The sequence below is a fragment of the Cyanistes caeruleus genome, chromosome 2, assembly GCF_971803275.1.
Source record: "Cyanistes caeruleus chromosome 2, bCyaCae1.hap1.1, whole genome shotgun sequence".
NCBI classification, from domain to species: Eukaryota; Metazoa; Chordata; class Aves; order Passeriformes; family Paridae; genus Cyanistes; species Cyanistes caeruleus.
Genome location: NC_141702.1, coordinates 24,971,768 through 24,998,847, shown reverse-complemented (window position 1 = coordinate 24,998,847; position 27,080 = coordinate 24,971,768). Strand labels below are relative to the sequence as shown.

The window sequence follows — 27,080 nt, the reverse complement described above, 5'->3', positions numbered from 1 at the left end:
GATGGTTCAGTTAACAGGGGGTCTGTTTTTCAGATTAAAAACTATAAATTTGGTGCTGACGAACACCCAGACAGCAGAATCATTAGTAAAACACTATGAAACTAAATTGTGTGAAGAAGAGGCAGTAACGGCTGACAAAAACAATATTGAAAATCTGATGGGTACATTAAAGGTAAGAGCTGGCTGGTGCCTTTTCATGGGCAAATCATAAAAATAAGACAAAAACTATCTGTCTTGTAACACCTGATTTTGTTATGCTACACTCCATAGTGTATCATACATTGGCTTGTGTATTTAGTTTTAGGTGGTATTAGGATTGGCATTTCAGAAAATAATGGCAGTTTTGGAGCATTTAGGATTTGGATAGGTTGAAAGCATGTTCCTACTGCTGCAAAATGTGTTGAGCTGTCTGAACTTGCAAAAGTGACACTTGTTAATGCTGCAGTAAGATTTTCTTTACTCTTTAGAAGGTAGCATATACTTTAGGGTAATATAAATATATGTTATGCAAATTTGACCACAGTGACATTCTGCAGTTACTACTGCTTCAGTGTACTAAGCAGGGTTTCTTAGGAAGTTTGGCAGGTATCTTTGAGAAGTGGAAAGATTGAAGTTTAGCATGTTTTGTTTGCTGTACATAACTCATTTTAATGTTACAAATTATGAGTAGCGTTTTTTTGCTAGATAGAATGATTGTCATCTGCCTAATAATTTTTTTGAAAGCTGTAGTTTATAAGGTGAGTGTGTTCATTTGATGTCTGTGTTTTGATCTGTGTGTTGTGGGGTTTGCTGTTACTTAGAATTATTTTGCAGTTTGTTGCTTCAGACCCATTCTGGTGCCACTCAAGTATTTTAGCAAGCAGAAATCAAATATTAATTGAAACATTTTTATTGATTAATTTATACAGCATGCTCATGTATAGTACTCATTTATAAAATAGTGTCTTAATTTTGGCAGTTATTTACAACTTTTTTTTATCACCTACTAGCAATGGAGATCTGAAGTAGATGAGAAAAGACAAACATTCCATGCCTTAGAAGATGAACTGCAGAAGGCAAAGATGATCAGTGATCAGATGTTTAAAATGCACAAGGAACGTGATCTTGACTTTGACTGGCATAAAGAAAAAGTTGATCAGTTGGCTGAGAGGTGGCAAAATGTTCATTCTCAAATTGAAAATAGGTTTGTATGACTTTATTATAATCTGTTCATGTTTTATACTGTTTTGTTTTTTTTGTCTTTGAGGAGAAACAATCAAAAATGAATGTTTAAACAGGTCTGAACTGTTTTCTGAACTTTTTTTTGAATGTGCTGGGATGAAGACCTTTATTGTGCTGTTGATAACATTGTCTTACTTTTCCACTGGAAATGTCTGTGACTGTTAAGTTCCAAAAGATGAACAAGATACAGAAACTTACTACTTACCAATACACAGTGTAGATAAATTGTCTTTTTTCTTTAAAAAAACAAAAAACAAACCTGCAGAAATGGCTGGCAGTCCTATGGAAATGCCATCTGTTTCTCCACATAATTAGTTCTGATGGGCCAAATTGGTGAGCTGATTCATCAGTTATTATTGGTTTCACGTTAATTTGCTTTTAATTACTCAAGTGTTAAGTCTGGAAGTTCATAGCTTCCATTGAATTCTGTGATAATTTTTGGTACAATAACTTTTTGGTGAAGTGCCTTTTATTTTTTTAAATATCCAGTAGAGATAGTGCTCTAAATTCAGCCCTTTACTGTCAGGTTGATACTGAAAAATGTTGCTCAGTTACATGTGCCTATGTAGATGTGCAGATACAGCTGAACACACCTACCTGTATTTCTGAAGGAGATGTCCATACATCCTGGCATCCATGGCATTCCTGGAAATGCTTTTTTCTTCAGTCTCTACAGTCCTGTTTCCTGTATGTAAAGTAGAAATGTAGAGGATGAAGGAAAAAGTATGGGCAAGGGTTGAGGAATTGTGTACTGTGCAGTCTGAACTTATTTCCTTTGAAATGTACTTTAGTTTGTCATTACAGATAGCCTGAAAAAGAACATTGAAGATAGTGCTGTTGATATAAAAGTTCACACAACTACCTGTCACATTTTTGTCCTCCTTCTGTAAGGGGTGAATATACAATTCAGGTGCAATATTGAAGTTATTCCCTCATAATTAACTGATTTAGTTGTGTCTGTCTAACATTGCTGGAAGTTAAAAAGAAAATGGGGAAAAGGTCACTCATTTAAAGCTGGCTGCAGAATATCTAGCTTAAATTCCACCTCTTTTCATCAGTTGTCAGTGTGACATAATTTAAGTAGTTTTATGAGGTACTGAAGTGTTCTTATTTCTTCAAGCATGAACCGCATGCTCTCCTCCCAGGACTGTATCCTGAACAGAATATGCTGAAAAATGACTGCTAATACATAGTGGCTTCTGGTGTAAATAGGACAGATTGTGGTAACTGCAGTACAGAGCTGTAAACAAGCTGCTTTCTGCAAATATTATCTCTGCTTCTTCCTACCAACTTGACACTGATAATCATTATACAAAATGTATTTACAAATATTGGCTGCAGTTATCATGATCCTTTCTCTTTTTCATGGTTATTAGCTTTAAAACATGCTTAATTATGAAACCTGAGCAAAAAAAAATTCCTTTGCTTGCTTTTTTAATCTCCCTTTGGCATCTTAAGAACAACAACACTAGAGCAATTCAAAGTATTCATTCAAGCTGAACTGTAAAAGGTTATTTAATTCTGTTTATTCTCCAGTGCTGAGTGATCATACTTATATGATCTTTTAAGTAGAATCATAGAATATCCTAAGTTGGAAGGAACCACAAGGATCATCAAGTCTAACTCCTGGCTCTGCAAAAAGCAGCCACCAAAATCACACCATGGTAACAAGTATAAGGATCTTGAAAGAAAAATTGTCAGTATCTCCCTCAGTATGGAAGTGACTTTAAAGGAATACACAGAATTCTCTTTTTACATCAAAAACATGATTTAAAATTAGATGTGCATGTTCAATTACTCTTGCACATTAGCATATTTTCAGTCTTTAGTTTTAGTGTAACTCCTGCTGTTTTGTGGGCATGTAGAGTATGGTGAACCACTACTTGACTCCATCATGGCACACTCCTCAATTCATAGATTTCATTTTAAATACTCCCACTTGTAATAGAGCGGTTTGCTGTAGCAGAGGCCTCCCTCTTTCTTGGGGTTTCCTTGTGGAGTTTCAAGCAGTTGAACACACTAATGAGGGATGTATGGAGTTTCTTGTGCAGTAGGATCTCTTCTGGATGTCCTTTATGACAAATGGAAAGAGTTTGTCAAGCTGGGAGCCCTAGTATTTGAGAAATGAATTTGCTGTTTAATTAGTGTCACTTTAGTGTGTTTATACCGTGAACTATAACAGAGCCAAGGCATTTGAAGCCTTTGAAGCTGTATTTGCCTTAGTGTTGTATTTTTTGTCTTTAATAATCATCTTCTCCCCTTTGATTTGTCTTCTAAAATAAAATCAGGTTGCGTGACTTAGAAGGTATTAATAAATCTCTGAAGTATTATAAAGATACTTACAATTCTTTGGACACTTGGATTCAACAAGTGGAAGATACTCAGCGAAAGATTCAAGAAATACATCCTGAGAATAGCAAAGCATTGGCTAAGCAATTGAACCAACATAAGGTATGAACGAGATGTCATTGTGGCAAACCACTGCGGTAAACTCTAACCAAAAAATTACAATTTCAGTGGTATCAACCTTGTTTATTAATATGAGGGGCTTATATCCATCAGCCCTTACTGTAAAACTCTAACCACAAGATTTTATGATTTTGTGTCAACAGTGCAGCCATGAATAAATCATCCAGTGATTATTGTCACTGTTTTATAGACCAGATTGTTTGGTCCTCAAGTGTGCAAGAACATCAAAACTTTAAAACTTCTGGACTCACTTTACCACATAATTTCATATTCAGTGCTGCTTTTTTTTATTTATGGATGTAGAAATATTTTTATGGAACCATAGCTAAACTCAACATCTTTCTCCTGCAAGAAGGAAATGCAGTATGAATAGACAGGATAATAAATTATATGCATGAAATGATACATTCCTGATTTTAAGTTCATTCCCCAGCTATTAACCTGGCTTTTTCACTACTTCTGTACTGTAAATCTGATAAAGCTGAGGATGTAGGCTTGAGCATAATTACTTGTATACATATGGATAAGATCATATTAGATAAAGTAGATGTTAATGAACCATCTATTTGTGTTAGAAAATATTAGACAAAGTAGAAATGTTAATTATAATAGTAATAAAATAACTTTTAAGATGAAAATGTACATTGATATTTTCCAGATGCTGGTTTCTGAGATTGAAATGAAGCAAAGCAAAATAGATGAATGCCAGAAGTATTCAGAACAATACTCAGCTGCTGTGAAGGTAACAATAACATTACACTTAATCTTATTTTTTTAGTGTCAGTATCACGTGTAATGTCAATGATTTTGTTTATTTTCTCTTTTGCAGGACTATGAGTTGCAGACCATGACCTACAGAGCTATGGTTGACTCCCAGCAAAAATCTCCAGTAAAGCGCCGAAGAATGCAAAGCTCATCAGACTTCATTATTCAAGAGGTAACTGGTTTCTTATGGCAGGAAAATGTGAGTTTTTGCTTAAAACAGAGTAAACACAAGAATGCAGTTTTGGATTTAATAATGGTTAAATATGGTAATCCAAGAAAGATTGGGTCTTTTCGCTGTAGATACACAATATAACAAGTATTCTCTTGTTCCTTATGCTGCATTTCGGTAGCAAGATAGTATAATGCAGCTGATTAAAAAAAGTCACCCAAATTATAAAAGGCTGTATGACAACTGTGCCTCAGTAAAACTGCTTAGAACTACCCCTGGACTGGATCTTGAGCACAGTAGACAAGAAGTTCATCTTGACCATAGTAAAACCTACCAGATCTAGACACTTTTGATAGATTCTAAGGCAAATCAGCCTCCTTCAGATGAGAAAGATGAATCTGTCTCTCTGCAACCTGTTAGAGAGAAGAATAGTGACAAACATGGCTTGTTCCACTTGAAACCTTTTCATGCAGGGACAAGAATCATGAGACTGTGAAGTTAAAACATTGTCTTCTGTTTCTTCTTCTTGTGGAACTGCTCACAGATACTTAGGGTTTTTTGTTCAACTGCACCTTGTTGACAGCATTGAATTTTTGGAATCAAAATTAGGACTTTGAATTCCACAATCATGATTTTGAAATCAAAATCAGGATAGGTTCTAGAGCAGTATCTATCACTTCTTTCAAGCTTAATGGGAGTGTTTGACCTCTCTGACACCTATCCCCTGTTTTGTTTCTTTACAGTTCATGGATCTACGGACTCGGTACACTGCCTTAGTGACCTTGATGACCCAATACATTAAGTTTGCAGGTGATTCTTTGAAAAGACTGGAAGAAGAAGAGGTAGGTTATTCTCTGGCAGTCAACCAAGCAAAAAGGACATCTAGGCAACCAAAGAGAAATATAGCTGTTGAAATAGTTCACAAAGTTACCAGCAAATGTGGAAAACTAAAATTCCTTATGAAGTGCGCATTGTACAGGAATGTAGCAGTGTTAGCACTATTATCATTCAGATAGGCAAAATCCTGTAGCATTCATACATTTTACCAGTTCTTCCACCTAGAAAGATCATATGATTTTTTGAATTCTGATGGACATGTAGTTTAAATTTAAATACTAATACTTTCAATTTTAATACCCTAGGGCTTGATCTTTTGGGTAAAAGCAGACATTAAGATGAAAGCAAACTCACTGTGTATACCCTATGTATGCATATTTCTAATATTCCATAGTATGCATTCTGATCCACTTAACAACCAGCAAGGAAGCACTTTCAACAGGGAGATGAAATGCCCTCTTAATTAATTTCTGAAGTTATTTTGATCTGTTCAGCTATTTTTTTCTTCTGCCTTTCTACTGTATTGATTCCTTGGAGTCAAACAGCATTTTATTTATGCTTAGAGTTGGATCTTATTAGCGAGAGTAGGTTATTGAAATTAGGCAGACAAATTTCTCAAAATACATGCTTGCTGCAGAGCAAACCTTCCAAATAACTGAGGGAAAAAAAACACCAGCCTTCTAAATTTTTCTCATTCTTTTGAAAGTGTCTCTCAGAAAGAGATTATATAGTCATTCTTTAAGGACTACATTGTTTTAGTGTAAACAGTATGAATTGGATAAAATTGGAGAACACTACTATATGGGTGTAAATTTTAATGTTATTGTTAAAGAAAAAAACCCCAGTTCTTAAATGAATGTTATATAATACTGGTGCCAATTTTGTTTTTATTGGCTTTTTTTGCTATTGAATACCTCTGAATCAACACTAATGACAGCATGTATCTTTAGGCATCATTAAGTGGTGGAGCAAACTGATGGAAATAGATAATATTTGTTGATAAGTAGCCATTATAACTGAGGATTTAGTATGACTAATAATGATAATGGCATCAAGGATAAAAAGTCAGAAGGAACAAGGATGAAGAAATCTGTGAATGTTGATAGACTTCACGTTCTTCAAGAACAAGTGGAATCTTTCAAAATGCTTTGAGTTTCAATCTGCTCTGACTCTCCAGGATTACTTTTTTTTTTGAAATCAAGTACTCTCCATCTTCCTTCCTCCTCTACCCCCTGTCAGTCTTCTAAATCTTTGATATCTTTTTTGAAGATAATCTAAGCATGTTACCAGTCTCAAAATAATATAATGGGTTTTTTTCTCTTTAATTAGGGTAGCAAATAAGAAAAAAAATCTTTTTCAAAAGAGGAATGAGTTGGTTTTTTTTCTTCTGGGAAGAAAAATTCTTCACAGACCTCTGAAGTCTGTGATTGTTCTGAGATTATCTTTTATGCCAGTCTTTCTTCCTAACTCTCAGTAATGGCATTAAGAAAACAGAGAATAAGGAAAAAATTAGATGATTTCCATCATATCTCAGTTTAATCCATGTGCTGTCATGCTCAGAGTTTATCAGAAGAGAATCAACTCCAGCAACCTGTGAAGTCAGCTGAAATCTTTCAACATTTGGGATGTAATGAAGATCTTGAATTGAGAGAAGGAAAGAAACCTAATGAAAGCATGATGGATGTGGAATATTTGCAAAACAAGAACTCTTCCAGTAAGACTGAATACGCAGAAAATAAACTGGAAATAAGCAGAAGAAATTTAAATGTAGACAGATATGATAAAATCAAAATTGATAGAACATTTAAGCAACTTCTAAATTTCAGTGGTCAAGAAAGTAGCATTAGTGGCAACAGAGACAGTGAACTGCATTCAGAGCAGGAGAGTTTAATGGGTTTTGGTAATCAAAGTAAAGAAGAAAAAAGAAGAAAAGATTGTTTTGTTTCAACTGAAATCTGTGCTAGTGTGAATGATCCTGGTGAAATGTTAAATGAGCAAGTTGCTAACGGAGAGAGACAGAAAGCAGAGTGGAAATCAAAGAGGTTGCCTGAAGTGGAAATGATACATAAAACCACAGGAAAAAACAGTTCAACAAAGGCAGGGAGTGATGTTTCAACAAAGGAAGAATGTGAGATGCAATCAGAAACTGATTTTCACCTAACAGCAAAGCAAGTTGAAGTAACTCCAAAAACTGCAAAGCAGGCCCTGGGTATCAGCCCTTACAAACAGCAACATTTTTCACAGAGAACTCATTTTCCATGTCAGCATAAAGAACATTGCTTTGCAGAAAGCAAAAACCATAATACTTTAACATCTGAAGATGGAGAGCTTCAAGTGTGTGGTGAAAAAGGTGATATTCTTTCAGGTGCAACACATGCAGCATCTTTAGAGAAAGTTGCATCCTCTTTCAGAGAGTGGAGAGTGCACAATGGAAGTGAAAAAACCAAGTTAAATTTGCTATCTATGAGCAATCCAGGTATTTATTGTCATGTTGAAAGGAATACTGACAAACTGCAGAAAGCATCTCTGGATAAAGATTACTTCCTAGTAGAAAATAAAATCCTAGAAAAATCAAATAAAGCCAAGAATACAGAGCAAGAAATTTTGTCTCTTTCTTCAGGAAATATTTCAGAGAGTCACTGTGCAGCAACAGTCTCTGAATCCTATACATTAGACTTTCAAGTATCACCAGTGCAGAATGATCAACATTTAGGTACAGCATTGTTAGGAAATGCTGGTGATTTAAATGCAAATTTAGGTCTCTCAGGATTTTTTTCTGGAGGAGATGATTATTTTTCATTATCAGGACATGAACTAGGAAAAAAGCTTTCTTGTCACTATGAGGAAGTAAGTATGAAGAACATACCCCAGGGTAACACTTATGGTTTGGACAACATAAATAGAAGTGGGAAGAAGCAGAATGGAGAAGACAGGCTAGAACAGGGTCAGAAATGTAAAGATTTATTGCTGGTTTCAGAAGTAGACAGTAGAGATGAGTATAATAGCACAAAGTTCCCTGGAAAAACCACTGCACTTCAAAAAACATTCGGTGAAAAAGTAGGCATAAAAGCGTCATTTGAAAAAAAAGAAAAGCAAAGAAAGAGAGACCAAGTTAATGAAGAGAAATGGAGTACAACTATTATTAAGGTACCAGCGTTTTTATGCAATGCAAATGAAAGAGTTAATCTAAGAATGTTTCTAAATCAATGCAAATCAACATTTGAATCACAAAATATGTCAAGGTCAAGTGATTAAAGATTGATTGAACATAATTTAAACAATGAATATGCTAATCATGCATATCAATTACTGTACATTTTGAGATGTTTAAGATTTTTAAGTTCTTGGAAATTAATTTTTATGTTTATTTTGTGTTAATATTTGCCATCCTTTTCTCCACCCAACTGATGCTCAGCATGTAGACTAGAAAAATGAGATCTAAGAAGATACAGTTTGTTACTGTATCTATATTTTTAGGTGTTTTTTTTCAAGCACAATACATTAGACTTTGTGTTTATGTGAGTATAAAAGATGTGATAACAAATCAACTTAAATACCTTGGTTCTGTTGGGGGCTGTTCAAAATTATAATACAGGGAAATACAGAGAGGAACTGAAGAAGCTGCCTTTGCATTAGCCTTTTAAGAAATGCCCCAGATATCGTATGAAAAATCAAGTGAAATTTTAAGTAATCCAACGGTTTGTTTGTTTGGAAACGTTGCTGTCATTACCCTTCATGCCCTGTTTGTATGATCATAGGTATATAGGTGTGCTCTTTCTTCATGTTAGCTCACATTTGGTAACTTAGCCCCACAATAGCGCTAATGAAGACAAGGTATGTATACTTTCAACCATATTGTTACTGGTGATTACACTTTTTGCTTAAAAGATTTGCTCTGGATCTGCCAATGTATGGACCCTACCAGCCAAGTGGTTTTCATTAGGATTTTCCTAATTACCATGTTTACACTTGTGTGTCTACACTGCAGAACATCTGTGCTCTTGCTCGTCCCCCAGCTGAGTCAGCGGGGGCACAGGGACTGGGGAGCACACTGTGGAGCACAGATGTGCGGGGGTTTGGACACTGCTCTTTCTGCAGCTGCTGCATCTTGGCTCTAAGATACCTTTTCTTTTCTTGGAGGGGATTTCCAAACTTTCCTTGTGTCATTTGTGCTTGCAAGCTTAAATCCTTCTTCCAGTTCCTGCTGAACTGATTGAGAAATGGTAGGCCACTTTCTCCTTGGGAATTCTTGCACACTGTGTTTGGGTCATTGTTTGCTCTACCTATTTGTTTGGAGAGAAAGCCAAAGTGAGCTGTTTGGTGTTGCTTTCTGCTAAGAGGCATCTGACTGAAGTGAGAGGCTTCAGGACTTCTTCGCTTTGTGGATGTCTTTGTCAAGGGTTTCATACTGGGCTAATGGTAACTTCCTGAAGCCTTCAAGAGAAGGTGATGGTGGTGGGAACTGCTCATCCTGCTTTTTGGACATACCATATATACATGAGTAAGTATTTTCCCTTCTGCTTTTCTAAGAGCCTAATAGGTTCCATATGCTGTATTACGAAAAGTGCATTTCAACTTATTTTATTCTTTTACAGATTTTAAGGAATAAGGAAGCATCCACACGTCAGGCATATTCCGATCTAATGGCACAGCAAAATAGCACAGCTGATGAGAATAAAAAACTCATGGGAAAGGTAAAAACACTTGAGGAAATGTTGGAGAATATGAAGAAGCAAAAAATCCAAGTGGAGCAGGAGCTCCCTAAAGTGAGAGAAGCTGCAGAAAAAGAGCGGAAGAAGCAGCAGAAGGACATGGAGGAGATCTGTCTTCAGAAGACCAAGGCTGAGCAAGAGGCAAAGCAGTGTCGTAAAGATCTAGAAAGCATTGAGAGAGAGAAAGCAGATGCAGAGCAGGAGTTGGAGTGTGTAAGGCAGTTCATTTTCCAGGCAGAGACTCAAAGAAGTATACTGGAAGAAAACCTCCGTGCTTTTCGAAATCAAATAGAAGAAAGCACCTTTACCAGAAGAAACCTTGAAGAGCTTCTAAGAAGAAAAGATACTAATCTTCATGATTTAGAGAAACAAAAAAGAACCTTGATGCAGGAACTGAAGAAAAAAACAGATGGAGAAGAGAAACTTATGAAGCTCATCAAGCAAATGGAACAAGATCTTGACTTTAAAGGGAACCTATCAGAAATAAAGCTGCAAGAGAGAACTGAATCCAGAAGGAAGATTGTTGAAGGCACATACTCTATAACTAGAGAAACTTCTCTGCCAACTTTCACAGCTGGGCAAGGCAGCCATTGTAGGATTGATTCTGAAATGACGAGTTTCCAGAAGAAGCTAGAAGCCAAAAAAGTAGAAGAGCTAAAACAAAAGATAGATGAGTTGACCCTTGCTAACAAAAAAGCCGATAAAACTATTAAAGACCTGAAATATGAACTGAATGAAACTGAGCTGCAAAAATCATCAACAGAAGAAAAGTCTCATTTATTAAAAGAAAAACTAGATAAAGTCAACGGTGAAGTTAAATGCCTAAAAATCAAGTTGGAGGAAAAAGACCAAGTAGAGCAGGGATATTTGCAACAGTTAAAAGAACTGGACAGGCAACTGCAGAGAGCCACGGGTAAAGCTGAAGAGGTGATGCAAGAAAATATGGATCTTAAGAAACTTAAGATGAACTATCAGGAGGACCTGAAATCTGTTCAGCAAGAAAAGACACAACTGAAAAGAGAAATAGAGGAATTAACCAGATCACAGACAAAAACGGAAATCACTATCAAGCATTTAAATTCACAAATCAGTTCCCTTCAAAAAGAGAAGCTGGCAGCTGAACACAGAACACAGTCATGCAAAGGAGAAGCAAATAATCTTCAAGACCAATATAAGAAAATTAAAGAGCAGTTGCTTCAGAAAACGAAAGTAGAGAAAGAAAACCAGCATGAAATTCAGATGCTGAAGAATGAATTAACCAAAAGCAATCAGGTATCAGAAACATTGAAACAACAGATAGAAGACCTTAATAAATGGAACACTGAAACAAAACTACTGATGAAGCAAATTCAGTCTGAATCAGAGAAGATGACATTGGAAAAACAAAATATTGAGAGGAAAAATGATGCCTTGAAAGCCCTAGCAGATGGTTTCAAAGAACAGTTGCGTACAACAAATGAACAATTGCACAAACAGACAATAATTGAGCAAGAATTCATATGTAAAATCAAAAGCCTAGAAGCTGATCTTGCAAAAACTAAAGACTTAGCTAGTGACTATAAACAAAAATGTGATAAGCAAAATGCTTCCACCCTTAGCATTGACCGGGAGATTAAAAATTTAAATGCGCAGATGAATGCTCTAACTGTGGAAAAGAGAATGAGTGAGCAGAAGACAGCCCTACAACAAGCTCATATACAAGAACTAAGTAGCAAATTAAAAAAAATGCAGGATGAACTCCATCAGAAGACTCTGGATGAACAGATGGCACGCAAGAAGATGATTCTGTTTCAGGAAGAATCCATTAAGTTTAAACACTCTGCAGAGGAATTTAGGAAAAAAGTTGAAAAATTACTGGAATCCCATAGCATCACAGAAAAGGACATATCTGGTATAAAACTAGAATGTGTTGCTCTTCAGCAAGAGAAGCATATGGCTGAGGAAAACATCATGTTGTACAAGAGGCAAATGGAAGATCTGCAAGAAAGGCTTAAAAAATGTCATGAACAACTTCAGCAAGGGAAGCAGGCTGAAATGGACTATCACCAGAAGTGCAGGAAACTCGAGGAAGAATTGGAAGCACAGAAGCGCATGGTTGAGAGCTTGAAACAGAAGATAGATCTGCAGGTCAGGGAGAGTGAACACAGGTTTCTTTCATTTCAGAACGAAGTTCAGCAAAATAATAAACTCCAAGATTCTGGATTTAAATTGAGCTGTGAGAGAAGAGGGAATGATTTCAATTACCTGAGTGAAGCTGCAGCTAAAGAATTTGAACAGCTTCCTCCACGTACAAAACCAAGCTCACCTTTGTTAAGGCAGAAACAGGAAAGATCAGGTTTTAAATCGGATCAAATAGAAGAAAATACATTGTACGTGAGTGCTGATGATACGATACCAAGAGAGGTGCAGTTCCAGATGTCAAGCATAAACCAATCATTAGAAGATTCAAGTTCCCAGTCCTTTACGGAGTTTGTTTCGCAGATGAGTACACAATTCCAGATAACTTTTGATAAAGGAAGCCAAATCTCTGGAACATCTGAAAGGGACACACTGAGAAACAGGAACCTACACAGTTCCAGACAAGCCGTTAGACATGGAGAAGACACAAAACATGAATTAGGAGTGGTAAAACTGCATCCCTTGGAGGTACACACTACATTTTGTGAGAGTTTGCCTTCCTAATGGTGCCTGTTACTAGTCCATCTGGTTGGTTGGTTTTGGTAATGCTTTATTACTATTCTGTTTAATATTTCTTATGTTCCTACCTTGGTGAAGGGAACCCCTTCTGTCTTACATAACACAAAAGGCTTTATATTAGACTGTACTGCCAGGTTTGTTAATGCCTAAGAAAGATTATTTTGGAAATTTGTATTGAAAATAGGAATTCACATACACTGTTTTATCTGTATTTGTCAAAGTTTAGATTAACAGCAGTAAGCTCATATAATAACAAACAACAGTTACTGATGTTTAGTCTAGTCGTATTCCTGTTATTGAATAAATATTTGAAATGGCAAATGCATTTCAAAACTCAAGCTCTTTATATATCTCTGCTCACCAATCCTAGTAGCAGTTCTCCTTTCTGACTTGCATTCAAGTTCTTCCTTTGGTTTCTCTGGTGGTGGATTTAGGAGTGAATTATAGTCTGCATAGTCTGCAGTTGTATTTCTCACTGTGTCAAAAACTTCCTATTTACAGATAGCGAAGAACAAGCACTATGACATGCATGTTGAAGTCACAACATTAAACCAAGAAACTAACAAGACTTTTGGTAATGAAGAGAGAATGTTTCAGGGATACAAAACTTCCGAAGGGTTTAGGAAAGAAGACTTTGCAAAGATGAGCTCTTTCTTAGGAGAAGAGATTTTGAGAACTGTTGATGATGCTACTCAGCTGGAATATTTTACAGAGGAATATGACACTATTAAATTTCAAGGTCTCCGACATGATGTAACTGCCAGGCAGTTGACTGAAGTTAAACTTTTAGACAGGGTCACTGTTGAACAGCTCATTTCAGGGCAAAAAACTGTTGATGAGGTTCAGAAAAGCCTTGAAAAATTTTTAACTAAACCTACAGCTATAGCTGGGCTGTACCTTGAATCCAGCAAAGAAATACTCTCTTTTGCTTTAGCAGCAAAGAGGAAAATCATTGGAAAAGCACTGGCCTTAGCATTTTTAGAGGCCCAAGCAGCTACTGGTTTCATTATTGATCCCACAACAGGTCAGAAATTCTCTGTTGATGATTCAGTTGTTAGAGGTCTTGCAGATAGTGAATTCAAGAGTAGACTGCTTGAGGCAGAGAAAGCCGTTTTGGGTTATTGCTGTTCTGGGAAAGTGCTGTCTGTATTTCAGGCTGTGGAAGCTCAACTTTTAGAAAGACAAAAAGGTAAAAATATCCTTGAGGCTCAAATTGCATGTGGAGGGGTTATTGATCCTGTAAGAAGTGTTCGTGTACCTCCAGAAGCCGCCGTGCAGCTTGGCTTGCTTAATAACACAATTTTAAAATTTTTGCATGAACCTTCAAGTAATGCAAAATGTTTTCACAATCCAAATAGCAGGAAAGCTATGTACTACTGTGATTTGCTGAAAATGTGTTTGTTCAGTATAAGCAGTAAATGCTTTCTGCTTCCAGTTGGTGAAAGGAAAATAAGCAGCCCATCAGCAGAGAAAAGTCATAAAACTTCTGTAATAAATGTTGACACAGGAACTGAAATGACTTCGTATGAGGCTTATAAAAAAAATTACATAGATAAAGCTACATATCTTGAGCTTTCAAAACAGGAGTTTGATTGGAAGGAGTCTACATGTTTTGACTCTGATGGAAATTCTTTTCTTTTGCTTACAGATCTTAAAACAGGTATGCAGTTTAATATTGAGGAGACCTTAAATCAGGGTAGAATTGACAGAGCATTAGTCAACAAATATAAGGAGGGCCTCATCACAGTTAATGAGTTCGGTGATATTTTAGTTAGCAGTTCACAGCCACATAAAGATTTAAACAGTCCTATTGCAGGGTTCTGGCTTTCTGAGACCAATGAAAGAATTCCAGTCTTGAAAGCCTCACGCAAAAATTTGGTAGACAGAGTTACTGCCCTCCGATGTCTTGAAGCTCAGGTTAGTACAGGTGGTGTAATTGACCCATTTACGGGGAAAAAGTACAGTGTTTCAGAAGCTTTGCAAAGGGAGTTAATTGATGATGGTTGTGCCAAGCAAATCCAGCAGTGTGAGCTAATCTTTACTGGGATCATTCATCCTGTAAGGAACACTGTTATGTCAGCTGTTGAAGCTGTGCATTTAAGTGCCATAGACAAGGAAATGGGCATGCGCTGCCTGGAGTATCAGTACTTGACTGGTGGCTTGATAGATCCAAAATCTCATTCCAGATTAACAATGGAAGATGCCATTAAGAATGGCATTATTGATGCTATCACAGCTACAAAGATGAAGGATGAAAAATTGCACATTAAAGTTTTAACATGCCCTAAAACTAAGAAGAAGATAACCTACAAAGAAGCTTTAGATAGAGCTGTTTTTGATTGCCACACTGGGCTGCGGTTGTTAGAAGCAGCTCAGCCCATGAAAACGGGAATTTCCAGTCTTTACTATAATTCATAGTGGACAAAAGATATTAGTACTCATTTTGGGCTCTGCATTAAATCCTGTTAAGGAAAATATCTGTGATAGCCTTTAAAATCATAAGTGGTGTTTTCTAGCATTAATTAGTTGCTGTAAAACTAATTGTTATGAACAACTAATTAGCATAAGCCACTGAAAGTGGAATTAGATATTACTTATTGCAAAACTGAAATTTATAGATAGGCAGGTTCGTAATTTCAAAATGCAATCTTTGTGTTCAGTCTTTACCTGAAGGCCTTGTCTGCCATTACCTTACATGTAGGTAGTGTAAATGAGAAATTATACTGAGGTTTGTTAATATTATTTCAAAGTGGATAGATTTAGGTGAGACAAGAATCATATTCTTACATTAAAGATTGAAAGGGACTGCCCATTTTGTGAGTGAACACAGTGTAGTGTTTCATGTGATCCGTTACTTAAATTAAAATGACAAATGAGTCTGCAGATACCATTTGTTTTACAAGAGTGACAATAAAATATATTGGATTAAATATTAAATATAAAGGATTAAATCTGTGGTGTTGTGAGCACACATGCATCAGTACTTTTTCTCATACTGGTATTTCATTAATTTTAATGGGCTGCTTACACCAAAAACTTGTGTTTCCTGAGTCCTGAGTTTTTATCTTATTTAATGTTGTTTTTTTTTCCCTTAAATTGTTTTCTTCTCTAATAGGCAAATGAATGTCAAATTTTAAGAAAAATCCATTGAAATAAAATGTTTTCATTTTTACTTATGGTACATGGCAGGGCTTCAGCAGGTTTTCTCAGTATTGATAAATGTCTACCTAACAGATTATACTTGTAAGAAAAGGAGTATGTTTTCCTGTGCCGAAAAAGATTAAATGTCTCAGTATTTTATTTTTTTCTTGTTTCTGTAGACATAAAAGCAATGTATTCTTCCTAATTGTACTTTGATAATCCATGTGCATAATGTGCAAAATACTGTTCTGCTATACTGGTTGTACATGTCCTTACCTGAGGGTAATGCAAAGGCAGCAATTCAAAGATACTTTATATGCAAATGCTTTTTAGATTTTATCTGCTGAGTAATGGCTGGGAAGCTATGCTTTTTCTTGCTATCAATCATTTTATGATTGTATGTGTGTATGAATAAGCACCTTTATCATAATTAAAAATCACTTGAGGTATTATTTTGTTATTGTTTATAATTATGTGGCATTTTTGTTCCTACATCAGAGTGTAATAGTAATGCATGTGGTGGGAAATAAAAAAGAAATCATTTTATATTTATGTGGCAATAATAATAATAATAATTGTGATAGAATTTTATTTCTACAGACATTAATGTTGCACATTTCAACAATTTACATTTACATGTTTCTTTACAATTCATGGCACTCATCAGAAATCAATGGAAGAGGAAAAGAAGGAACATGTTGAGAAAGCTGGGGATTTACTGAAATGGGTGTCAAACCTCAGCAAGACACTCAGCAAAGAAGAAGGAGAAAAGGCTGAAAAGACAGATTTACCTAAGCAGCAGGTACACACATGTCTTTTGATAAAGCACCACTTCCTCTTTTTAGGTTTTTGCATGGATTAAAATGCCAAAATAATCCATAAATACTTGTTTTTTCCACTACAAATCACCATCCACATTTTCCTCAGAACTTAATTTCACATTTGGTTGTGAGTAGAGGGCTGGGTAAATAAACATCAATGTTTAGGGACACAAGCATGTTACTTAAGAAGAAGCTCCCACTGCTTTTTACAGACCTAGCATGTCACATATTCTGACACTGCAAAATAGCAGTGAAACTGAACCCTGCACACCACATCTCAGCCTTTGTAGAGGGAGAGTGCATTCTCTCAGGATGGCATTTTGGGCACCAGGAAGGAGAAAGTTGGTAGCAGGGGCTTGAGGGCCAAGTTTCAATTTATTTGCTTTTGAAAAGTTAATCTGAGGAGGCCTCTTAAGGGATAGTCAAAACTGCTGTCCTAGGAAGTACAGCAGGTGTTGACTGAGGCCACAGGCTGCTGGAGTGTCACTGTGTACAGCTGTAACTCAGACCATAAATTTCCATCTGTGAAGTTTCCTGTCATTTCTAGGACCTCCTCTGCAGGGCTTGCCCCATGGAATAGCTTAGTTACAAAAGGTTTTCAGTAGGTGAAGGCTTACCTGCATCCTGAGCAGCAGAGGGACAGAGCAGTGTTTTCTCCACAGCCCTCAGTACAGGGCTGGATGTGTCATCTAGCAAACATGATTTTGGCCCTCTTGCCATCCTGTTCCTATGTTTTTATTTTGGTGATGCTTTCTGGTGCCAGAGGCACTGGACCACTATAAGCCTAAATCCAGCTTGCTGTTGGGAAGATTGGCAGTCCTGATGACCACTGTTCCAGCATGTAGTTTGTTCAGAGAGGACCAGTGCTAGCTCTGAGTTTGTCCCTGTAGAGGAGGAGGTAAGCTTCTACTGATTTGAACATACTGATTGGTATGTTCATATATGCTCATAGCTAAAATCAGGATTAAAATCATAGCTAAAATCTCAGCTTACCACAGCAACTGTGGGTGGCATCTCCTCTGTCCAGCCCAAGCCTCCAATGAGTAACCTGTGAGTTGGCTGTCTTGGCTTCCTTGGGAGATGGGTGTTTGCTGAGGGTCTTTGCTTGTCTTGTGAAATGGCCTGGCAAGGTAGCTGCACCTTTCAGAGGTGCCTGAGTTTGTGTCTCCACTGACTAGCAATGATGCCTTGACAAGTTGTGTAGAAACACGTAGAAACTGGTGATTTCATAGCTAAAATCTACTGAAATACATTTCACAAAGAAGATTGGGCTTGCTGTGGGGTGTAGCCTGATGCCTTAAGAGGCTACCTAGGAGGGAGGCTAGGCAGTGTTAAGGGAATAAAGTAGATATTTATTACAAAGGCATTCAAGTGATATACCTTGGGCAGTACAAGAGCTCGGTTGTGGCTACACCCAAGATGGATGACAGGTCATGAGTCACTTTTGTAAGTTTTGCTTCATTTACATGTTGGGGTTAATTGTCCAATTACAGTTTCAGGGTATGAAATCCCATCCTCCCAGTTTGCTCTCCTCAATTCACTGTTTATACTTTTTGGGCCTGCAGCTGCAGCAGTGTCCTTGGTTCTTGGGAAGGAAAAAGATCGTTTTATCTAACTAAACTGTGAAGAGAACTTGCTAACACTTTATATGAAGTTCAGAGCTGTATGCTAATGCAGTACAGAACCTGGAAAATATGAAAGCTAAAACTTAAGGCATCAGCCAAGTACTGGGAAGAGAAACTGATGCCAGTAGTGGCAGGGTGCACGCAGTAGCCACAGCGACACTGGTTCCCTGAGTAAACTGGATCCTGTGACCCCATCTGCTACTTCAGCCTGCTCACCTCATCTTGCATAGTGCATCCAGTGGTTCTCTTGGTTCCTGGGCAAGCAGTACAAGTAATGAGATTGTGGCTTGCTGGTGGTGACTGCAGAGGGAGACTTTTGGGCCCTTTGATACGATGCATAAAAGGACAGATTGGTTGTGTCCAGACCCAGGTGAATGAAGGGCCCAAGCACCATGCTCGAGACCTAGCACCTATATTGAAAATATCTCCAGCTTGTAGAAATCCCTTTTGATAATTTGCCTTTATTTATCCAAAATGAGTGCTTTTCTTTGGAGAGACTGCAGGGAGTTTCTCAGCAAAGTTAGAAGATTAAATTCCTACAAGTTCCTCTATCGGAACAAATCCTTTATTGGGGATGACACAGAACTGATAGTGTGGAGAATATTAATTAATAATTCATTTTTTCCCAGGTGTCTCATATTGCATGTGTCTATGTTACTGAATTTCATGATTACTTGTGGTATTCTGATACGTTTTTTCAAAAATTTGTTATCTCTCATTTTGGTGAGCAACTTCTTGAACATGACTGTCATACACAATCTTTTTAAGGCTGCCCTAAACTGTGCCAACTATAATAAGCCATTTAAATGATTTGTTAACTTTCCATCAGACAACATTTTGAAATATTCTATTTGTGTTGCCCAATAGTTTTCTAAAAACAGCTTCCTTAATCAAAGGGCGTATCACAATGACTTACTCATATGTAAATGATACAATTCTGATAAATAATATTGCTTTAAGGATAGCCAGTGTTTTTAAAAATGTCAAGCTCTTGTATTATTGAGATTAGTCCCAGATACAAATAAGGGTTTGTTTGTTTGTTTGTTGGGTTTTGTTTATTTATGTACATTGTTAAGTCTTGAACACAAGTTATTTATTTTTCAGATTTCCCTTCATGAAATGTCAACCAAGAAAGAACAAATAGCTGAAGCTCTGCAGACTACACAGTCATTTTTAGCTAAGCACAGTGACAAGTATGCCATTTTTTATTTTTCAAATAATGAAAATTAATTGGATCAATACATACTGTTTGCTTAAAATAGAAATCATATCCTTATAGTTTTAATTACATTTCACATACAGTTTGGGGGTTTTTAGTCTTCCCACTGGTGAAGCTTGATGCAATTTTGTTTATTTCAAGAATTTCACTTGGTATGTATACCTCTGGTCATCTTAAAAATATTAGATATTTAAATATTCATTTTAAATCAAAGTAATTAAGAAATTTGTACTAAATGAGTACTTGAATTACCTATCACGACACTGTTTCATCTGTGTCTGAAAACAGACAGTTTAAGTTATAAAGAGATATCTCATTGTTCCTTGCTGGTTATATTACCTGTCTTAGCTGATAATCAGCAGACGAAGGCCCATGCAAATGTTAAATGCTTCTTTTCCTGAATGACTGCAATCAGATTGTAGATTTCTTGAACATCTTTATAATTAGGCTGTATTTTTTCCAGACAACTTGTACTCATTTCTGCTCCCCATTTTTAAGTAAAGGTAGGCAGATCACTCCCAAACAGTTACACATTACCCAGAGATCTCCTTTGGTCATTTTTTTCATAATAGAATGACAGATGAGGAGAGACATGAAATGGAAAAGCAAGTTAGATCCCTCCAGGAAAGCTACAGCTTGTTATCCAATGAAGCTTTGAAGCAGCTGCAGGAAGCCCATCTGGGTGATGAAAAGATGGAAGAAAAGGTAACAAGATTCAAACCTAGATTTCAGTTTTTCTTGAGATTTACTGCATGGTTTTCAAACCACACATGATCAGCAAAAGAAGAAACTGCGATTAACAGTGTGTGGAAGGAACTTGATATTTAATTGACTGAAGGGGTCGTGTATTTGCTATGAAATACTGTATGTGATCTTACCTGTGCACATGAGCATTCATTCTGTTCATCAGACTTCTTTTGTGAAGAGTCTTAATAATGTGTGCCTTGCATGAAGAGAGATCAGCAAATCATTCATTTCTTAACTCTTCTCTTAAAAGCCATTCTTTGACTGCTAGATAAGTCTGTGTTTCTGCTGCAAAAATGACACCATAAAATAACATGTTAATCTCTCCCATATATCACTCAGAAATGTCTTCAAAGTGATCTACTTTCAGTTTTTCTTAAAATATTTTTGGGTATGAAAATGGGAGGACATAATACAGTTTGCTCTGAAACACTATGAATATATTTGTTAATGAATATTAGTCTTAAATATGGAGTGAGTATTCTCATATACATATAGAGGCAGAGTCTGTGTAATGAGTTCAAATAATGTTGCCAAACTGACTTCATGCTTTCCATGCAAACTAAATGCAATATTTGGTGCTAGAGTATCTGATTCCATATTGTTGAGTGTATATACAGAAATGCTGTATGCTGTAAACATGAATAGCATGGTTGTGTTGAATCACATACTGTTTCCAAATATTCTAACCTTTCACAGACATTTATAGCATGAAAATGTGCTTTTCAGGTATATGTTCTATTTTCCCTCTCTGCAAGCATTTCTTCTATTGTCTTTCACTAACCCTATTTATGTATGCAAAGCATAGGTTTTCAATTCACAGATGCATGTTGGTTTTAAATCTTTTATCACATCGTGTGCTGTTGAATGACTGACATAGATCACTTGCGCATTTGAGCTGCTAACATTCACAACATTCCTCCAGGCCTGGTAAGTACATGTTTTTATGCTTCTCATGCATTCAAAATCAAAAGAAAATTTTAAACATAAAGTTCAAAAATGATGATAGATTTTCTTTTATATTCCCTTTTAGGTGAATAAAGTCATTGCGGGTGTCATTGACCAAACAACTGGAGAAGTCCTTTCAGTCTTTCAGTCTATTTTAAGAGGTTTTCTTGACTATGACACTGGAATTAGATTGCTTGAGAATCAGTTGATTCTTTCTGGAATAATTTCTCCAGAATTAGGAGTGTGTTATAGTTTGGAAGAAGCTAAAGCCCATGCCTTAATCGATGAGCAGATTCTGTTGCAGCTGCAAGAATTAAGTAATGCAAAGAAGCTTATATCAGAATCATCATTAGCAAATATTCCAGTTGTTTCAGCATTAGAACAAGGTCTGATTTCAGAACCTCTAGCTGTTAAAATTCTTAAGAATCAGCTTTCACGTGGGTATTTGATTTTACCATCTACTGGAGAAAAGCTGTCTTTGCAGAATGCTTTCCAGAGGAATCTCATTTCTCCAACACTATATTCAAAGCTCCTGGAAAGACAAGATACGTGCAAAGATCTCATTGACCCCAACTGTGCTGAGAAAATTTCCCTTGAACAGATGGTTCATAGAAGCATAATACATGAAGCAACAGGGTTAAGACTTCTACCTGTGAAACCACAAGAAAAAGGGAGAATTGTGTTCAAATGTGGAAGGAGGGTAACTGTTTTGAGGGCAGCCCATGAAGGGCTTATTGACAGGGAAACAATGTTCAGGCTGCTGGGTGCTCAGTTAATGTCTGGAGGTATCATTGACCCTGACTCAGGGAAACGAGTGACTGTGGAAGAGGCCATGAGACAAGGGATGATAGATCAGGACACTGCTTGTGGGATCCTCACACATCAGGTTCAGACTGGTGGAATCCTTTCTCAAAATTCAGGACAACGCTTGACTGTTGATGAAGCTGTGCAATGCAACTTGATATCATGTACCAGTGCTCTGCTGGTATTAGAAGCACAGAAAGGCTTTGTTGGACTAATTTGGCCTCACACTGGTGAAATATTCCCTGTATCAACTTCTTTGCACCAAGATATGATTACAAATGAACTGGCATTCAAAATACTGAACGAAAGAAGGAAAATAGCTGCACTTTACATTCCAGAAACTTGTGAAATAATCAGTCTTGACAAGGTTGCAGAATCAGGGATAATAGACAGTAATACTGTATCAGTTTTGACCAATGTGACTTTACCAGATAAAATGCCCAATGTAGAAGAATTAAAGTCCTCTTGTAAAAATGCTGCAAAATGGTTATCAACTTATGAATTCCTGCCATCTGTATTTCATGACTGTGAGGAGGAGCATGAAGATTCTGGCACAGAAGACCCTGTATGTCATAATCTAGATCAGGCTAAGAAACTATTAACATCTTATCTGATGGTAAATAGTTATATGGATGCAAACACTGGACAGAGACTTTTATTATATGATGGACAACTGCAAGAAGTCATCAGTATGTTGCTGGAAGATGATAGTGCTGGGTACAATGCTGGTGTGTCAGAAATGGAGTTTAGTAACAAATATGTAAGCTCAAAAGGAATCCACCTTAAGTCAGCCGACACTGTTCAGGGTGCTCTTTCAGGTGCTGAGAATCCTTGTAATAACAGGAAATGTAATCAATTTGATGATTTTGGGAATTACGGATCTTCACAAGAAGATCTCCATGTGTGCAGGCCAGATGTTTGCAATATCTTGAGTACTGAGCAATCAGAATATACACAGGAGATGCTGTTAACTATCCCTGCAGAACTCAGAAATGTAGTAAGCAGCACTCAAAATTCCATGAACAGAAATGAACTTGGAGGTTTTTCAGAGGTTTCTGAGTGGACAGAACTCTGTAAGCATAACAATCAGCAGACAAATTCAGGAAACATTGAAGGATATCTTCCAAATAATGTAAACACAAACATTTTATCACAAACAGCAAAAGAAGAGATTTGTGTGGGAGACAGTCTAGGTAATGAAAACATGAATGATAAAACATTAAAAAATTCCTTGAGCATGAATGATTTGTCAGATAATGAAACATGGAGGGAGCTGGAAAGGTGCACAGAACATGGGTCTCACATATTTCAAGCTGATGGTAGCAGAATGGTACAGGATAACAGCAAAAAAGATAATTTTCAGAGAAATCTTGGTTCATCCATCAGTGAAGACACTGAATATAGAATTCCAGAAGAATTGGTTAGTCAATGTGGTGTCACACTAAAGTTTGAAGACAATAGGTATGGTGTGCAACTTCTACAGGAATATGCAGGTCCATCCCTAGAGGACTGTCCTTATATCCATGGAGGGCCATCCCTGGAGGATTGTAGTGGTTTTTGGAACAAGCTGTGTCTAGAAGACAGCACAGACACGCACCACAGGCTTTCATTGGATGGTAATACTGACCTACCTGATGTACCACCCCTGGGGGACAGTAACAGCACAGCACAAAGGCTGACAGAAGAAGAAAATGATCTTATATTCCACAAGTTACTGCCGTGTGACAGTAGTTCTGACTCATCGATAGAGGGGGATGATGGCATCCCACAGCTTGAGAGTAACTGCTTGCAGCAGGAATGTGGTGAGGCAGCCTCTGAAGAGGACAGCTCTCAGTTGGATGACGGTGATGATGATGCCTATGAAACACCTCAGGGTGATGATGATGATGACAGTGATGTCTATGATACTCCACAAATAGATGATGATTCCTCTGACACTTCTGAAGGTGATGAAGGGTTTGATACCTTGCATTTGGGGGATGATGGTATACCAGAGCCAGAATTGGCTGGAAGATCAGTTCCATTAGGTTTTCTGGAGGAGAGAGGTGGTCGAATAACCCTAAGAGAAGAGACCAGCTCTTTTCAAGAACTTGCAGATAATGCTGGAGAGAATGTTCATGTAAATGTGAAAGGGCAACCTGAGAGCATAATTATAGCTTCTGCAAATTCCAATACTATGGAGAAAATCCCTGAGGAAAGGGAAAAAACAGGGAGTTTTGGAGAGAAGGAGCAAGAATTACCAGTTACTGTTGAGAGTGAAGGAAGAAAGGAAGGAGGCATGAGCTATTTAAGGAATATGTATGAAGATGATGTACAAGACAGGAATGAGAACGTTGAAATGAAAGCAGAAGGTGATCTGTATGAGGAGGAATCTGAAAGTACACAGGAGGGGGAAGGTTATGAGGAGGATTATGATAGTTATGATGACTCTGACACTGATTCTGACAGTGAAGATGAAATGGATATTTTTTATTCACATCATCAATCTATAAGTGAAGGTGACCAGCTGCTAATTTCTGTAGAAGATGTAGAAAGGAACAATGAAAACAATCAGAATATTGATGACTGCTGCTGTTCTTTAGGCCACAAGACAGGATATACTTTGCAATTCCAGTCTAACCATGAAAATGAAAAACTATCCTCAGTAATATGTGAATCAGTGTCAAATATTTCTGAAGAAAGATATGTTGGTCTTTCATGTACCAGTGAAGAAGACAGACAGCAGGAAAAAGAAGATGAATATGGGACTTGTGTCAAAAGTGAACACATGCCACAAGATACTACTGAGCCTATTCAGTCTGAAAATACCTTTGACAGTAAATGGATATCCACTAAGAGTGAAGAAAATACTGAAACACAGTTTAGGGTTCCAGGTTCTCAGCTTCTTGATGGTACTGTGAAATCTGACATCAGTGTGGCAGCCTACCTACAGCACACTACTGTTGATGACCAAAGTACCTGGACAAATTTGATTCTCTCAGAATGCTTTACTGATAGCAGAAATAAAGACAATAATACCATTCAAATGTTAGATTCAAATCATAGACAGAGAGAGACACTACTTGCAGAGGAAAAAGTATTAACTTATATGGAACAGCTAAAGGAAGGTTCATCCCAAATAGACAATAAATTCCTTACAGATACACCTTATGTGAGTGATAATAGTTCTCTCAGGGACCCAATACATTCAGTCACCAGTCTGAAGCATGGTCAAATAGAGAGAAGTTTTGAAATTCTTACAGAAAATAGAGTAAATATTATGGAGGAATGTGGTGTCATAGAGCTAGGTAATAGTCCCATTCAGATGGAAAACCTTGGGGAAATATTTGATGCAACAGTACTTAAAGCTGCTAGAGAAACTCCTGTTGCAAGTAAAGAAAATGTTGATCAAGCTTTTCTTGACATTCAAGGTACAAGATCAGATGAATTTAAGAGAGATGTTAGCATTTCTGCTTCTTTAAAACAACATACAACATGCATAAAAGAAGGCGTCCATTCAGAACTCAATAAAACTGAATTTTGTTTTGAAGACATGGAAAGAGGGGAAAAGGGTATAAGGAATGAAAAAGATTTTCTGCTAAATATGGAAGAAATACATTCAAGTGAATTTAACACTTACTCTTTCCCCCAACCTGATACAGTGAAAGGAGAGGAGATTAGCATAACTAAAGAAACAGGGAGACTTAGCTGTCAAAATACCAACAATGTTCTTAAAGATGTTCCAGAAAACAAAAGCAGCAATGATAGTGAAATGTTCCCCACAAAACCAGATGCTTTAGGGACTACTGAGGATACCAAAGAATTAGGGGATGGAGGTGAAGTGCTACCTATTGGGAGACATACCCATGTCACTGGTGTTTCTTCAGTTCTGAGTAGCATAGGGACTAAGTGGAATTACAGTGCCCAGAATGAATGTGAGATGCTGAAAGACACAAAGGGAGAAAATGTCCTGGTCAGTGAGGCTTCCTCCCCTGGAAATGGTTTCAAAAAACAAATGTCCATGGAGCCATTGCAAAAAGAAATGGGACCCTGCAAAGATTTTCAAGTAAAGGAAGGTATTTCACAGTCAGCAGATGTATCTGATACACTGATGGAAGACTTACGGAATATATTACAAAGGAAATTGAAAATGGGGCATGTTTACTGCAAGCAGGAAGGTGAACCTCTAAGTTACTCTGATACCAGAACTTTAATGCAAAATTTACTTAAAATGGTTGGAAGCACCCAACTTGCTAGTGAGATGTCTAGTGGGTCAAATCTGAAGCAAATAAGCAATGCTGTTAGAACTGCATTAAGGGTCACCACGCTGTGTACAGAGCCCAAGGACAGTGATGCTCCTTCACTGCTTTGGCCTGATTGCAGAAGTCCTGATCTTCTTCATGACATTCTGAAGCAGGAATCCTGCAGGCAAAAGACAGCTGATCCAGATGAAAGGAAGTGTGAAACAGACGTGAAAGCTCCTGTGCCCAAGCTTGCTACCACTGAACTTCTGGAAATTTTTCAAGTCTCACTTGGAGATGAAAGTACAAGCAAATTAGAGGAGCTGATAAATGGTTTGCTTATGAGCTCACAGGTTACTGGTACCACCACGGAGTATGAGGGTAAAGGCAAAGGAGATGGGCTTCATTCTCTTTCCTCAACAGAACAATCAGAGCTTGGATCAGAAGTTGATGAAGAGAAAACATTGGCAGATAACACAGCCACTACTTGGAAAAGTGATCAGGAGCATGGGAAGACAGAAAACCTGTCCAAAGGTTTTATTGAGCCTGTTTCGAAAACAAGAGAAGCAGTTGTGGGAGACACCCCCACTAGCATGGTAAGTAACAAGAATATGTGCTCAGTGTCCTGTGTTAATGGAATTGCATGGATCTTTCTGAGTGCTGGAGGGAAAAACTGAACTGGAAAAAT

The 27,080-nt window shown here is 37.2% G+C and overlaps 1 protein-coding gene across 31 annotated transcripts in view; it reads left to right on the top strand.

Annotated features, from left to right (window-relative positions):
* DST (dystonin) overlaps positions 1-27,080 on the top strand; it is a 283,922-nt gene that overhangs the window by 151,350 nt on the left and 105,492 nt on the right. For 15 of the 31 annotated variants that reach the window (XM_086876116.1, XM_086876117.1, XM_086876114.1 and 12 more), the window contains 11 exons: positions 34-172; positions 990-1,183; positions 3,510-3,672; positions 4,349-4,432; positions 4,520-4,627; positions 5,368-5,466; positions 7,022-8,608; positions 16,679-16,813; positions 19,562-19,650; positions 20,249-20,381; positions 21,454-26,988. In XM_086876116.1, the coding sequence (XP_086732242.1) occupies positions 34-172; positions 990-1,183; positions 3,510-3,672; positions 4,349-4,432; positions 4,520-4,627; positions 5,368-5,466; positions 7,022-8,608; positions 16,679-16,813; positions 19,562-19,650; positions 20,249-20,381; positions 21,454-26,988 (8,266 nt within the window). Of the gene's footprint in view, positions 1-33; positions 173-989; positions 1,184-3,509; positions 3,673-4,348; positions 4,433-4,519; positions 4,628-5,367; positions 5,467-7,021; positions 8,609-10,056; positions 12,820-13,371; positions 16,558-16,678; positions 16,814-19,561; positions 19,651-20,248; positions 20,382-21,453; positions 26,989-27,080 lie in introns of those variants that run through there. The other 16 variants (XM_086876130.1, XM_086876147.1, XM_086876146.1 and 13 more) reach the window with 3 other exon arrangements.